The sequence below is a fragment of the Ailuropoda melanoleuca genome, chromosome 2, assembly GCF_002007445.2.
Source record: "Ailuropoda melanoleuca isolate Jingjing chromosome 2, ASM200744v2, whole genome shotgun sequence".
In the NCBI taxonomy this organism is placed as follows: domain Eukaryota; kingdom Metazoa; phylum Chordata; class Mammalia; order Carnivora; family Ursidae; genus Ailuropoda; species Ailuropoda melanoleuca.
In genome coordinates this window covers 174717064-174734221 of record NC_048219.1, presented here as the reverse complement: position 1 = coordinate 174734221, position 17158 = coordinate 174717064, and the positions used below count along the sequence as shown (strand labels likewise).

Here is a 17158-nt window from a genome sequence, read left to right as displayed (position 1 = left end):
TTAAACCCTATAAAAGGTGAACGGTAGATACAGAGTAACCAAAATCCTTTCCCCTTAAAATAATTGCTAAATTAATTCTAAGCTCTTTTAGAGAAGTCACCATGTCTATTTTGATACTTAACATAGTTCCTAATACACAGATGCAGAAGGAACTAAAAAAATACTTTTGGGTAAATAGATGGAAAGAAGGTAAGGGGAAAAGTTTGTAGTTTTTTTTTTTTCTATTCTAAATAGGTAATTAATAAAGAAAACACCTACCTATCTCCTCATTTTTTGACACTTGTGTGCAGCAGAAATGTTGGAAACAAAAATCTAAAAACACATTTCAAAGCATATTAAACTACATTACCCCATTGTCTACAAGAATCAAACTAAGGTTGCAGACCTGAAAGTATGGCAAATACGTTAATTCAGGAATATCTCAGTCAGATTTTGGTCAGATATTTTGACACTTACTGAATTGCAACAACTCGGCGAAAATAGTGTTTTCCCAAGGGCTATATATGGCACAGTTTTGAAGACTAAACCTGAACTGAATGTGTCAGCAGATTCCAAAGAGTCAAAGACAGTCAAATGAAGGGCAAGCCAAAATGAGCAACCATTTGTGGAAGCACATTGAGGTCATGCTTTCTCCCACACATGTGTAGTAACAGAATTCTGAAATGTGGGCGCCAAGTGATCATCCTTTTCTTGGTTTCCAAAGGGGTTGAAGGGAATAGAAGACTGAGTAAAATCCCAGAAGAGAGGCAGTTGTTGTTAGCTTCCTTTTATAGCAGTAATAGAAATTTTTGTTTAAATTTGAATAAAAAATGGAAACTACAAAACAAAACTTCCTAACAACATGTACATAGCGAAGGTTAAATTACTTAAACTTTGTGTGTGTGTGGGTACTAGGTCATTTGTTTCCAACTAGGTGGGTCTTGCCATGATACTTTGTCAAGAACCATACACCAAATTTCTAGTAGCATTCCTTTTTATATTGAATCTAGGCATAGGTCTTAGGGTGGTAAATCAAAACTGCAAGAATAAGAAGGTAGAAAATGTATAATCTAATAAAAATGGAACACTGAGTATATTAAAATGTCCAGCATTACTTAGCACCCCCCCACCCCCCGCCCCCAGCTACCAAAAGTGCTCTGGTCACAGTGAATACAGCTAAATATTTCATTGGTTGCTAACACAATTAAAGAAGTCATAGATTAAATAGTAGATCATTCTCTGCTTCAGATATCTTTAATTAACAGACCACTTAATGGGTCGATTTAAAAGATTTTAACACATCTAAAGAAATATATTAACCTCAGCTACTTTCCCATAAAAAGTTTGTACTCAGAGTTTTCACTGCTTCCCATTTTGTCTCACAGCCCTTTCTAATTTCCGCTGGTATAAATCAAATTAGATTTATTAGCATTGTACAAAAGAGCTCCAGTAGGTTTTTAATAATAATTATCATTATCACTGATTAAAGTTATATTGTTCAGGCCAGATGGAGTCCTTTTCCTGTCAGCTAGAATGAGCTTGCATTATGTACTTATAATGTGTTTGGATCGAAATAAACAGATGGCAGAGTGACAGGATATTATACGCTGGTGACGTCAGCAACAGTGCTTCACAAACAGAAATGCTTTAAATAAACTCTGTCATGGCAAGGATCCTGATACTTTTAAGAAGGTGACTGGGATTGAGCCTAAGTGTTAGATTCACTTGGAAATAGTACTGTTCACTTGCAGAAGGGTAGACCATTTGGGTCATTTGGATGGTCTGAGATTTAGCCTGAGAAAGTGTGTCTGCCGTGAAAGCATTTACCATCACAAGTTCACTCAGGCAGTCTCTTAAGGAGTGAGAAAAACCAAACCAAACCAAAAACTGCCCAAGTTGCAAGATCTTCCAAGTTGAAGAGTTAAAACCTATGAGTCAAGGAAAGAAGGAACATTTGATATAACCCTATTTCATAATTTTTACAACACAGTTTATTACGTTAGAATACACATCTTGTAGGGATGTACTCATTCACAATTAATATTAGAAAATTAACCGAGAAAGTTTAATAAGAATTATGTTATAGAAAAGCTTTAGTCTTTAATAGATTTTCATGTGTCCTTTTTAATTCCAAATATAAGCACTTCTATATCCTTATTCCCACAAATATTAGGGTGAACCTAGAAATTTAGAAGCAACCTTCAGAGAAAGTCATTATATGTGATTTCTTCTAGCTAATATTCTTTTGCTAAGTCCTTAGGAGAATTTCTCTGTGGGACAGGGTATTTGCTGAGCCAAATACCTAGAGTAGCAAAGTCCTTAAAAGGAAGATACTGCTACAGGAGATAAAGGCTTGTATTTGAAAATGAAGGTAGTATCAACAAAATTTTTAAAAGAGGGTATCAAATAATTGAAATTAAGCTTTCTAAAAAGCTTATGTTTTAAATGCTTAAAACTTTTTTTAAAAGGTTTATTTATTTGAGAGAGAGAGGGAGAGAGCACAAGTGTGGGGGTGGGGGGCAGAGGAAGAGAGAGAATCTCAAGCAGACTCCCCGCTAAGTGCAGAGCCAACCCCAGGGCTCTGTGTGGGGCTTTGGGGGTTGGTCTCACAACCCTGAGATCATGACCTGAGCCAAATCAAGAGTTGGATGGTTAACAGACTGAGCCACCCAGGTGCCCCCAAATGCTTGAAACTTCTTATAAAGTGATGAGAGGATTCTGAGTATCAGGAGATTGTATTTCAGCTTCATATGCACTTGACATTCAGGTTTTGCTACTCAAGTGGGCATTTTATGAGCTATGTTTCAACTATAGTATGACATAAAAATCCCCATAAAGGAGCAAGAATATTTTCATTGAAGAGCTACTCCTACTCAAAGAGTGAAAGATTATAATGTGCATGTGTTTTTTCTTCTTCTGCAGGTGGACGTTGTCATAAGTCCTGTACTGGCCGATGCTGGGGACCCACAGAAAATCATTGCCAGACCTGTAAGTGTTCAACCTTGAGATGGCATAAGCTTGAAATGGTCAAAGAATTTTAATAATTAATGCTTTTCACACCTCTGGATCATCAGAAACATGAAAATGAGCTTTTGCTTCTTTGTGGTAGATTTGCTCCTATTCAAGTAAACTGCCTAATTTCATAGCTTTCAAATGAAACATAATATATAATTCCTTCTTATATTTCTTTGTGGTTTCCAGGTTAATGCTATCAACAACATAGATGTGCTGATATTAACAATGATTTAAGAGTCTGTGCATCAGAGAAAGTGAGAAATTCAAATGCATACAATGATAACTCCATTTCAGGTTAACTGAATATCTCTGTACTTTTCCCCAGTAGTTATAACACCTTCATTTATTAGAAAAAGAAAAAAAGAGGAAAAACAAACAAACAGAGCACTGTGTCCCCACTCTATTCTAGGCACAGAGATATTAACTAAATGAATTATGGATATAGATTCACTATAAAATAACAGTGTGTCTTGCCCTTGCTTATATTGTTTCTTGCCTTAGTCATTAAAGTAAATATAAGCTATCATCACTGCTAAGACATTTAAAAACAAAGTATATTGAATACAAAGACAAGTATCTATTTTTTTCAGCATTCTTAAAGCCATAGTTAAATCAGCACTGAACTTTCACTAATATTAAGGATAAATGGTTTCTTTAAAAAGGAAAAACAAAATACTCTATATAAATGGTAAAGATTTTTCTTCCTGCTGCAATAAGAACAGCTGGAATAATATATGGAAAACAGTGTGGTGGCAATTTGAAATGTATTCCTTTATTAGCATAGAGGACACAGAGAATGTTATTGAAAGTATGAATATACAAATATTAGATATTGTGGAAACTTATTATACTGTTGGATGAAAGTCCAGATAGTTCTAATTTGTCTGATTTCATATTTGTTAGATTCTGTTTCAATAAAGAAATATAAAAATAATTACTGTGAGTCACCAAAGAAACAAGGCATAGGAAAAATTATTCTCTCATTGGTAAATGATTTCTTTCTTTAAAAAAAAAAATTCATGGACATTTTCATGTTCAACATTCATAAAATATAAAAGAACATAAAGTCAAAATGTCTTCCCACTTTTGTTCTGCTTCTGTCCTTCAGCCACCCCTCGGCAACGAAAAGTTACTGGCTACCTTTGGGTATTCTTCCAGAGACAATTTATGCACACAGTAGGAAATACATATTTGTTCCAGCCCATTTTTCACTCACATGCTAGCATGCTTTACATGCTATAATTCACCTTGATGGGGTTTTTTTGTTGTTGTTTTGTTTTTTGTTTGTTTGTTTGTTTTTTACTCCATGCATATGTGCATGAATTCGCTTGTAGTGTTAATTCCTAGAAGTGGTAATTATAGGGTCAAGGACATGTGTTTATGCAGTTTGATATAGATCACTAACATGGAAATCATGTTCTCTGTAAAGTTTGTGAAAGTTTTCTCTGCCAGAAGCAATGTATATGAATTCCTGTTTCCCTATTCCCTGGGTATTATCAAACTTTCAGGTCTTTGTCAAAAAGTTAGATGAAACATGGTATCTCAGTGTAGACATAAATTAACTTATTTGACACAAATACTGTTTTATGGCATCTATGTTTTGGCAAGAAGTTTAAGTAGGATTGTAAAGATTAGATTAATGTGTGAAATAATTTCACTACAATATTTGTAGACAATGTTTTAACAGCAAAGTAGTTGAAACTGAGTTGCACACAATGCTGAAATAACATTGATGTGGCCATTTGCACAAAGTCAAGATTTCTAAAATATAAAAGAATGGTTGTGATACTCTTTGATGAAGTGGCAAGTAACCATGGAAATTTTAAAAGTGTGCAGAGGTCCACAGGTCCTCTCATGGCAAAAAACTTCTGAGATGTCAAACTTAAAAATGAAGTTTTACTTGTTCACCTCCTTCTTTTACAAAGGGATCAATGACACTTCCCAGCCTGGCTGCTTGTTGTGGCTGGGCTCCTCTTGTGGGTCCACCCACCCACCCCTGGTCTTCTGGAGGGGGCGGGGACCCTCAGGCCAGCCAAGCTCGCCTCACATTCTTGAGGCCCGCAAGTTAGATCTGGGAAATGTATAAGCCTACCTGGGCTGCTTTCTGTTGCTAGCTTACATTTAGGAAATGCTAGTTTGAATTCCTTTCTTCTGCTGGGTAGCGAGGCATAAAATGCCTACTACTGTGTTGTTCCTCCACTTCGGGGTCCCAAACCATTTTGCCTTTGTCTCAACACCTTTCAAAGTTTTCCTTTGCATTATTGCCTTTTGCATAATTTCCATGATATACTGTTCTTAGTAAAGAAGGCCGGGGAAAAGCAAGTTTATGCCATTATTTCTGGACCGGAAGTCCCATGTAGTACTTTTAATAATACTATTAGTGAGTGAAGTCAAATAAAACTATCCTAATTAATTTAATATTTTTTGCATTTTATATGTATTTTTGTAGACAAGAAAAATATAGTACAAATTATTCTTTCTTTGTCACAGTAGTAGTAGTAATATTTTAGTGCTGAATGATCGTTCTTTAATTGATAGGGAGCCAAAGTTTTGGAAATCACTCTATTAAAAGATAGAATGAGAAAACAGCACACATGAGTTTTCTCCAACTTTGAAAATTAAATATGCCTTCAATTTTGTCCAGCACTCAAAATTCTGAAAATTTTAATTAATTTTAAGAGATTTAGGGGCGCCTGGGTGGCACAGCGGTTGAGCGTCTGCCTTCGGCTCAGGGCGTGATCCTGGCGTTGTGGGATCCAGCCCCACATCAGGCTCTTCTGCTATGAGCCTGCTTCTTCCTCTCCCACTCCCCCTGCTTGTGTTCCCTCTCGCTGGCTGTCTCTATCTCTGTCACATAAATAAATATAATCTTTAAAAAAAAAAAAAAAAGAGATTTAGCTATGTTAGTAAAAAATATACAAAAGTTAGTAAAAAATCATAATTTTCACCAACATCTCTTATTCTTATAGTAGACGACTTTTGGGATAATTGCCAAGCAGACACCTGTCTTCCTCTGAGAACTACCCCCTTCTAGAGGGGTGAGTCACTGAAGCCATGTTTGTTTTGTGTGATGCTCTCACCTTAGTCACAGGGCAGTGTTTCTCAACCAGAGGTGACTTTGCCCCCAGGGGACATTTGATAATGTCTGAATATTTTTGGTGTTACAACACTGAGTCAGGGTTGGGGGAGCATCTATTGGCATCTGGTAGGCAGAGGCCAGGGGTGTGGCCAAACATCCTACAGTGTCCAGGAGAACCTCACTCCACCCCCACCCAAGCAAAGAATACTTACTCAGCATGAAATTTTAAAAGTACTGAAGGTTGAGAATGAGAAACCTTGTAATAAGAGTAAATATTGCCCAACACTGGGCCAGTGAGATTCTCTTCCCAGAGAATTTGGACCTGGGATCCAGAAATTCTGGTTATACTACCTTAGAAATTTGAACTTGAAGAGATAGAAAACCTAGTGGACATTTCCATTTTGAACCTGGTAAATAAATCAGTCCTACAGAGGCAAACAAAATCAGAGACACAGAGAGAGTAGCAGTTCTTACCTACTGATTCCCTGGCCTTCATGAATTGTAGCTGCACTTCTATCCTTAGGTGCTTTAAGAAATACAAGGTTCTTCTAGTACATTTAAATGAGTGTTTTACTTGCCACCAAGTGGGGGTGGGAGGCAGTCTTGACTAAAAAAATCATCAAGCCTCATCAAAACATCAGCGTGAAGTCATTTAATTCACCTAATTTTTCAGCATAGAAATTAGGCTTACTATATAATGACCTAAAATTAGCTTAATGGTCACATGCCTACTCCACAGAGTCTATCAAAATTAAATTCAATGAGCATTTGTATGTATCTGATATGTGCAAATATAAACTTCAGAATAGTATGTCTTTGCAAGGATCTTTATAATTTATAAAAAGCTTTCCTTTTAAAATTTACTTTCACCATATTCCTGTGATTTAAAGAAGACAGTTATTGTTTACCTCATTTTACTATTGGGGAAATGTACATTGAGGAAATGATCAAGGAGTTGTTAAATTTACACAGCTAATACCTGGGATTTCAACCTGAGTGTCCTGAGTCTAAAGATAAAATGGTTTCCTTGTATACCATATTGTACAGTCCAGCTTCCCGGATAAGGACATTGGATTTGAAATCAGCCAGAGGATACAAATCCCAGTTCTTTCCATTCTGTGTCATGGGAAACTGATGTAATCTTTCTAAATCTCAGTTACCAAATCTAAAAATGGAGATAATTACACTTACCTCAGAGGGTTGTTGTTTTGGAATCAAATTCAATGCAATAATGTAGTTGAAATGCTTAAATACCTTTTGGCATATACTAAGGGCCTAATAATAGCTAATATTTTAGTAAGTTAAAGGAGATACTGCTAGAAAATGTAATCCATCTTAAATATGAATGAATAGATGTGGAAGTGAAATTCCTGGTAGCTCTACCCTGTGAAGATTACCGATACCCACAGCTGAAAAGGAAAAAGGCAAAATCCCTGAGAGTTAAGTGGAGGCTACTTGCCCTTAACATTTGCTCCTGTCCTCTCTGTCCCTGTTTGAGCTACTTGAAAGGTAAATTACTTACCCGTATTTCAAGTGCCCACCATTCCGAGGCAAAATGTATTTTGGAACTACTCAAAGACATACTTATTTTAAGACCTGAATTTTAGAAATATGTTTTGTTGTTGTTGTTGTTGTTTTTAGAATGAGACTTTGTGAGAGATTCTATATAGAGATTCTAAATTTTGAATTTGATCATATGTGATCAAAATTCTTTGAAAATGTGAAATTTTTCAGGCTTGGTTTAGATTTCTCATACCCTTTCTGTTAGTTAAAATATATTACTTAATGCTAGGCCCACTTGGGAGACACTTCTCTGAACTGTGACTGAACTTTTTTTAAAAATCAGAAAATCTAGACTGTGCAAGCTTTATGTTGTTTTTTTTCCCCCTAAGATTTTATTTATTTATTTATTTGAGAGAGCGTGAGAGCACAAGTAGGAGGAAGGGGAAGAGAGGGAAGCAGGCTCTCCGCTGAGTAGGGAGCCCAGTGTGGGGCTCAATCTAGAACGCTGAGATCATGACCTGAGCCAAAGGCAGACTCTTAACCGACTGAGCGACCCAGGCGCTCCAAGACTATGCAAGTTTTTGACAATATTCTGGTTTTGTTGATTGGCCATACAAAAGTACGTTTTAGGATCCCAAAGATGTAGTCTTACATTGTTTAGAAATGATTTCTTTTCCGGTGACTGAAATAAATTCACTTCAGTGAGGGCTTCTCTGCAGATACTCAATTTCATGATTTGCCAAATATTTCCCTGTCTTCTGTGGATAATTATTTTTGAGATTTACCATACATTAGGGAAAGAAGGTAAAAGTATTTAAAAACCCTGCAAGTCAGCTCAGGAACCGGAAATTAAGAATACATTTCACTCACCACAGCATATCAATGCTGAATCTTCCCACAGGTGTCTCTCCCTAAAACAGCAAATGTGCCAGGAATTATCCTCTGTGTCACTAAATGGCAAGAAGTCTTGGTAGAGACAAAAGATTCAGGCTCTGAGAGAACAAGTCCCCGATAATGAATGCCTTGTTAAGGTGAAATGAAGCAGAGTGGTAATCAGAGTGAAAGCATCTCTGAATAAAGAAATGGCAAAACAAAAATGCCTAGCACAACAATGGTAAGCTTGAGGGGAGGTCTGCTGCAGGCAGGAGTTTTAAAAAGAAGAAATGAGGAAGAAGTTTTGGGTTTTGTTTTTAATAGATCTAGTGAAATGGAGAGTGTGAACAAATTGACAGCTTTCTATGGACAATAGCTCTCTAGGCATACCTCTAGATATTGCAATAGAATTGTGTACATTTTAAGCAAAATTTAGTAACATTTTGCAATTAATTTTGTGTACTGGGTTGGATGACACAGTGAGCTTTGGTTACATGTTGAATAATGTTTAGTGTGTCATTTTTCCCCTATAGCATTTAATAATGTTCAGACTATCCACTCAAGAGCCAACAGCTATTGTTTTAATCTTTTCTTTTAAAATATAAAATGTTTTTCTAGACAAATTCCTTAAAAACAAATCCTTAGACAACCTAAAGAATTTTAAAATTTTTAAGGTAAGTAGATTTTGCTTGTAGAATCTGAGTGTTCCATTTTTACTGCTTTACTCCTGACTCTTTCTAAAGTAACTGAATTCCTTCTCCTTAAATCCTTTGTCATGTAAATGTTAGAACTGACCCTGTAAGCCTCACAGGAATATCTCTGATAGAGATGCTGTTTAAAAAAAAAAAAAAAAAAAAAAAAAAAAAAAAAAAAAGGAAAAAAGAAAAAAAAATTCAACTGAGTAAATTTAAAGATCAAATTGGCTTTATCCAATGATTCATGAATCAGACAACATCCCGTTTAGCAAGCAGAAGGGAACTCGGAGGTGCTGTACAAAATGAAGGGATTCATAGGCTGAAGGAGGGTGGGACAAGGAAGTTAACAGAGTGGATTATTTCAGGCAAGTTTACCTTCCCTTAGGGGAAGGCAGGAGAGGGGGTCTTATCAGGCAGATTTTCACAGTAGTTCTGACCGGGAAATTTCAGACTGATCGGTTTAAAATTCCACTCCTGGGAGAAGCTGAAACTGCAGTTAGGTTAGGTATTAAGTCTTGGTGGGGCTTAGCAAACGTGACTCCATTTTGGGCCTGTTGTTTCTTATTAACATGGCAAAAGGTCAAAATAGAACTTAGGATGGGACCCTGAGAGCAGCATTGCATGGAGCAGCGGGGACTTCTCAGCTCAGTTTAATCGTGGCTGCATTGCTCCACGGCACAGCTTAAGTAAATTGATTCAGTGGATTAATGTAGTCATGTCAGGGGAGACAAACTTATCTGCTATGTGAAGTCTGAAGCTTATAGGAGTATTATTTAGCAAGCTTACTAGTAAGAATGACAACTCTCTCTATTCATAAGAACCGCGTCCTAAGGTCTGAGCTCTGTAAGTTTAGGTGTGAGAGACTAAGCTTTAAGAAATAAATAATAATGATTAAAGGAACGAAGTTATCTCTGTCCCACAAGATATATGAAGCACACTTATCTCATTTAAGATAGATACTGCGTGTCCTTTTTTATCTTTCAGCACGGTATCAGGCCAGCTGTCTCCAGCCTCCCCATTATCAGGCAGGGTGTTGTTCATTTTACATATTCCTTTACCCTTCTAGACCTGGTGCCATCTCAGTTAGGCACTGCGTTTTGAGGAAGGAGGGAGAAAAACATATATCAGAATATTACAGCTTGATTCTCCCAACCTTTGTACAAATTTTGTAGTAAAGGAGTTATGCCTTCAACTGCTGATTATTTAACTGAAAGTTGCTAGGCTGATTCCCACTCCAAATACTCAGTCTTCTCAGTTCCTTTACAGGTGACATTTCTTGCTTAGAAACTAATTGAAAAGGGTAAGTGCATTTGACAATAGCCCCCCTTACCCCCCCAAAAAAAGTTTGTCTCCTAAACCAAAATATCACAGCACAAGAATTAATGAGGAATACACATTTCAACTATTGGCGTGAACAAATATACTTCTGTCCATGGAAATGTCCATTAAATCAATTAAAGCTAAGGCATTATTTTAATCAAATGAAAACTTGTGGTGGACTTCCTCCCTAACTTCTGTATTCTCCCTAGCCAGATTATCTCATAATCCTTTATTTTAAATTAAAAATAGAACATCATTAAAATTAACACAAGCTGTGTATTTGTTCTGTTGTAGTTAACTATAAATGGAGGGTACTAGTATATTGGCAAAGTAAAAACTTATTCCAAACAACACTTTATGTTATTTAATGTTTCTATACAGACATTATAGAATATGCTAGAAATATTAAGAATTATTTAGCATTTTCCTCAGTAATTTGTTATATTGTGCACAAAGAAAATTACTTTCAGTAGTTGCAATATACAAAAACTTTCAGTTTAATAATAGAAAAATAAATAACTTGGCCTGGCTTATGGATTCTTTACTTTATTGTATTTTATTTTATTTTATTTTTAAGATTTTATTTATTTATTTTGACAGAGAGAGGAAGTGAACACAAACAGGGGGAGGGGCAGAGGGAGACAGAGAAGCAGGCTCTCCGCTGAGCAAGGAGCCCAATGTGGGGCTTGATCCCGGGACTCCAAGACCATGACCTGAACCGAAGGCAGATGCTTAATCAACTGAGCCACTCAGGCACCCCTCTATTTACTTTTAGTGCAAACTTTAGAAATTTATATATGCAGATAGATAAAAATATATAGCCTTTTGATTCTAAAATATGTCTGAAATTTAGAGTATTAAAATATAAGAAAATAATTATGTATTTTTGTTCCTCAAAATTTCAGCAAGAAATTGTAACAGCTGAAAACTAAATTGTACTTTTTTCCATGAAATTTCCAAAAATTTCCTGTAGCTTATAAAATCAAAATGACAAATTATGAAAATAATAAATTAATTATGTACACCCCTACACATACAATTTGTCTAAAGTGTAATTGTATTTACAACTTTTGTGGAACAAATGTTGTTTAAAAAAGTAATTCCAGTGTGGCAAATATCCAATTAGGGCAGAGAAAAGCAAATGGGAACTAATGGGGAAAAGAGAAAGAGCTGAGCCAGCAGGCTCGATCAATCAGGATAACAGCAAGCCTTTGTAAAAAGCCAACATCTTTAATTAAAACCCTTGTATTTTACTAATAACTTTGCATGTCCATAAGCCTTCTTATCGATTTCAATTATTCCCTATTTTCCTTTTTTGGCTTTGTAGTTTCTAGAGATGTTGTAAAATTAAGGGAAACATTACAATGGATTGATTACTTGCATACATTTCTAAAATTATGTCCATCTAAAACATTTCCAAAAGTGACCCAATAATTTACTTGTAGAAAATGAGAGAATAATCTCCCCTAATATGTGTTTATTTTGATATAAGGTGATAATATTTGCTGTGATTTGATGATGTTTTTCAAAGATTTAAAAGAAAGAGATTTTTGGGGGGCACCTGAGTGGCTCAGTCATTAAGTGTCTGCCTTTGGCTCAGGACGTGATCCCAGAGTCCTGGGATCGAGCCCTGCGTTGTGCTTCTCTTCTGGGAGCCTGCTTCTTCCTCTCCCACTCCCCCTGCTTGTGTTCCCTCTCTCACTGGCTGTCCCTCTCTCTGTCAAATAAATAAATAAAATCTTAAAAAAAAAAAAGGGATGTTTTTGTTTGTTTTAACTACAGGAGTTACAGTTATTTGAAATCCTCTATGTAACACAGTTAATACAGGTTTAGGAGATACCACTTAATGTCATGCTAAAGATCAAAGAGGTATAAAGAAAATATATAAACTTGTGCCTGTTCTCTGGAAATGCTCTGGGTACAAGACAAAATTAGGAATGTTTGAAAAGCTCAAAAAGAATACTGAACTGAGAGCATCAGGAGACCAGAGATAGCGTCCTGAACAAGTTCAATTTCAAGAACCTCAGGTTTCTCAAGTTCTCTCACTTACACAATCAAAAAAATTGAAAAAGATGATTTCTGTTCAAGCTTCCTTGCCTGATTCAGTTATTTGTGTGTATGTGTTCCTGTCTGTGTGCAGTAATTAGCTATGGATATAGATGATATAGACATAGACAAAGGTGCAGATGGTTTGGGGAAGCTGTTCTGTGTTGGTCTCAGCCTGTGGACAGTGATGCTCTTGCCCAGGAATGCTCTTGGGTACTCACTTGGTACCGTGAGTCCTCAAAGTTATTTCCCCAACCTGAGTCAGCATTGTGGCTGGACTTTCCCTTGAGGTTCTTTTTATGATTGCAAAGTGCATCACAGCAACAACTCTTGGGGAACTTTGAAAATACAAGGTTTATTACTCACAAGACCTGCAGGATACATGGCATGTACTAGGACCATGAAGTAAGGTTATGAGAGAGATAGAAAGCACAGAGCTGGGGCTCTGCTTTTATTGGGGTCAAGGGTAGGGTGCCTAGGGTTTCACAGGTTCACTCTTCATTGGTGAATTTAAAGCATAGCAATGGGAATTAGGGTGCAGGAGTGGGAAAGCCGGGTCATTAGAGTGGTCAGTTATCTAGGTTACCCAGGGATTTCTTAAGGGGGAACTCCATGGTTAGGGGCAGCCTGTCTTATCTAGGTGTTTTACTAGCAACTGTGTCATACAGCTGCCATATGTTTATTTAAGATGGATGGCTTTGAAATGGATGTCTCAGCAAATAAAAGCTTAATGTCAGGTACTTACATTAAAGGAATGCAAACTGTGGAGATGGGTAATCTAATCAGAAAGATTATAGAGTGGATGCTATACATTTGAAGGATTATAGCGAGGACATTGAAAAGAACAGTCAGAAATATTTGGAATTGTTACCAGTAGAAGAATTTTGCTATTCTGGTAGTGATGACAATTTATTCTGAATGATTTATATCTTTGCAGCCAAAGAGCTATCATTAGAATAACTATATTTGACTATTGAAAAGAAAATTCCAAAATTATCTACATGTGACATCAGATTGTCCATTGATAAATAGGACACTTATACTCACTGTTTGCTATAGGAATAGAAAAAAAGTGTGAGATTTCATTCTTGGAAAAGCAAATACTTACATACCACTCTCATGGTTAAGGAATTGGGCCAGTCTGAAGAAAAATATCCTCCTTAAAGTTCTGCCTTGCATTATTCCGAGTATGTATCATCTGTTTATTGACTTAACTAGTCTGATTGGAGGAAAATTAAGTAAACAACATGTAAATGACAAGGAAAAGGAAAGATGACTGGATACTTACCAATTTCTGTGTGTCAAGCCACGTTTTTACATGTTATGTTAAGAATTGTGAATTGCCTAATATCAGAGATATTCCATTTCTCAAGCAAATATAAGTGTTATGCATTGTTGGATAATTTATAATACTATCATGGCTGCTTCTCTCCATTAGCAAGGATATTTTCAAAAGAAATAGTCACTATATTAATTTATGGTGAAGTTATAAAAAATAGACCCCAAAATATAAGTTTTGCATATCACTACTTCCCTGATGATGGTTTTTTGTTTGCTTGTTTTTTGGGGTCTTTTTGGCTTATTTGAAGTCCTTTTGCCTATGAATTTTATTATGATAGAGCATTATGACTACAAGAATACCTTATGGTTTTGTTCTCTTTTTTAAATGATTTTATTTATTTATTTGAGAAAGAGTGAGAGAGAGAGAGAGCGAGTCCATGTGTGTGCGAGCGAGCATGAGCAGGGGGGAGAAGCAGAGGGACAAGCAGACTCCTCACTGAGCTGGGAGCTGGACTTGGGGCTTAATTCTAGGACCCACAGATCATGATGTGAGCCGAAGTCAGATGTTTAACCAACTGAGCCACCCAGGCGCCCCCCTTCTGGTTTGGTTCTATTTTGAGTATTTCTTGAACTCAAATAACTGTTACCTAAGATGATTATTTTCCTCTACAACGTTGTGTGTTTTTAAGACATATATGATTTCATTGACTAGAACACCGAGGGTGGTGGAGGGTAAAGGACAGAAAGAAAGACTGACACAAGTAGTTAGTGATTATTTAAAATAAAAATAAAACTACAGTATTGTGCCAAGACATAATAGAAAACTTAAATGAATGGAGAATTATTACATTCCAAAATGAGAAGCTCCATGCTATGAAAATGTCAGTTCTCCTAAAATTAAGCTACACATTTAACAATCTTCAGTCAACCCATCCCCCCCCCCTTTTTTTTTTTTTGAGCAAAAACAGTCTAAAGTATCTATGGAAAATACAATTAATAAGATACCCATACGTTTGAAAAGAAGAAATATGTGAAAGGATTTTCCCCATCAAGTATTAAACTATTAAAAAGTAATATAAAATGTATTAAATGATAAAAATTCAACTAACTAAATTTAAAGAGAAGATTGGCTTTATTCAGCAGTTCATGAATCTGGCAACATCACACCTAACAATGGGAGGAGCTCTGTCAAGCTGTAGATTATTTCACTAGTGCTGACCAGGTAACTCCCTGTTGACTGGTTAAGGGTACATTCCTGAGAGGTTGAAACTGCAGTTGGGTTAGGTATTAATTCTTGGTTTGCTGAAGTGTAGTTTAGTGACTCCATTTTGGGCCTGCTCTCTCCTTTTTAACAATTCCCCCCTTTTGATCAGACTCTGAGCTTTACTGAGAGGTATGACCTGAATTTAAGGCATTAGCAGCAACTCTCAGCTGCTGTTTGTAGTTCTCTCAGCTTTTGTTGATCCTTCGTGTGGTATTCACAGGCCATGATGCTTTCTGTCTAATCTCTGTGATATTCGTAAGCCACAGCTTCAGTTTCACAATTTTTTTTTTAATTTTTTTTTGAAGATTTTATTTATTTATTTGACAGAGATAGAGACAGCCAGCGAGAGAGGGAACACAAGCAGGGGGAGTGGGAGAGAAAGAAGCAGGCTCATAGTGGAAGAGCCTGATGTGGGGCTCAATCCCACAACGCCAGGATCATGCCCTGAGCCGAAGGCAGACGCTTAACTGCTGTGCCACCCAGGCGCCCCCAGTTTCACAATTTGTAAGGTGGCATTCTCCTTCTTCTCTTCCCCCCTCCTTCTTCTTCCTTCTTTCTCTTCTTCTCCTTCTCTCCTCCTCCTCATCTTCCTCTTCCTCTCCCCTCTTCTTCTTTCTTCTTCTTCATCTTCAACTTTGTCTTTGTCTTTGTCTCCATCTTAGGGAGATCATTTGCTTGGTGGTTAGCAGCTGTGAGCATGCATTTGAAGCTTTTGAGAGAATACAACACACCAGAGAGACTACTCTGATTCTTCCAAGATAATTTCCAATATTTGGAGTGCACTTCAAAGCCGTGTTCCCCCAAACCCAAACCAATCAAAATCAAATAAGGCAAAGTAAGACCCTGTGGAATGAGACACCTTTTTAAGCCTAGTGATTTTATTTAGCTGAGTACAGGTACAGGAGATAGTGTCAGCCATAGTACAAACACTTGTGTTTGTACTATGATAGTCAAGGTATTCTATCATCAAGAACAACTTTGGCCAGAGAATCTAAGGATATTTGTTGGACAGTTATTGTCTTTACCATAAGCAGATTCTGCAATATTTCAAGAGTTAAGGGGAGATTTTTTGTCATATTCTCATTGACCTTTACTCTTCACCAGGGAAGTACGGCCCTGCCAAAGGAAATGAATCCTGATTTATGAATGCCTCCTGGTAATTACTTTCTAACTCAATGATATAAATCCAGCAGAATCAAACAATGGGTGTCTTAGTTTGTTTGTGGAAAGTTGAAGGCACAGTTAGATAATCTAAAAGACATTGTATGGCTTTGTGCCAGCTCTCTAGGCATTAACAGGCCCAAGGAGAATAATAACCACCACAGACAAAGATAAATCCTGTCAGGACACAAACCACTCCCACTCAGATAGCCTGTTAATGGATTCACTTGCAGGGAGAGTGGCATTGTTCCATTCAAGCCAGGGGTCAGTTAGGTTTTCTCCTACCCTGAAATAAAAAGTTGTTCTAAAATCTAGAATTTAACGCGCTACCCCCTTAGCAATGACAAAGGAGATATGGATCTGGGCATAATCTTTCCAGGCCAATACCAGAGTAAAGAAAAGAAAGGGGAGAAGGAAGTATGTCATGTTTAGTTAAAGTATGAAGTCTTGATCTGACATTTGAAGGAAGCGATCTACCTCCATTTGATTTGGAGTTCTCTAGCATATTCACAGGACCAGGTGTTGGGTGGAGCCTTCTTCCACTGCGAGATGTATATCCAGGGCCCAAATCCCTGAAGTATGGCTGCCACATGAGTAGTGAGAATGAGATGGAATAGTCCCTTCCATGGAGGTTCAAGGGCAGTCTTTGTTCTTAGTGATTCCAATTCAAAAGGGTGGGAGAAAATTGGACACATTAGTTTGGAGATTCATAGCCAGATTTTTTTCTTTTTTTGGAGGGCAGGTGGTGGAAACTAGACTAATTCAGGAACCAGTCCAGTTTATAGGTCTATAACAAAATCTCAAAGACAATTAATAGGGTTAGAATTAAATATAGAGAAAGGTGCACACATATTTTTTTCTCTCTACAATTATCCCCATTTCTTTGTTTTCTAAGAATAATCATGGTGAAACTGATTTGTTTGCATTAGATTTGGCTTGAGT

General features: G+C 36.8%; 1 protein-coding gene across 5 annotated transcripts in view; it reads left to right on the top strand.

Moving 5' to 3' along the window:
- Positions 1-17158, top strand: part of ERBB4 (erb-b2 receptor tyrosine kinase 4) — a 1065595-nt gene that overhangs the window by 744304 nt on the left and 304133 nt on the right. For all 5 annotated transcript variants that reach the window (XM_034655108.1, XM_019802141.2, XM_019802140.2 and 2 more), the window contains exon 5: positions 2902-2967. In XM_034655108.1, the coding sequence (XP_034510999.1) occupies positions 2902-2967 (66 nt within the window). The remainder of the gene's footprint in view (positions 1-2901; positions 2968-17158) is intronic.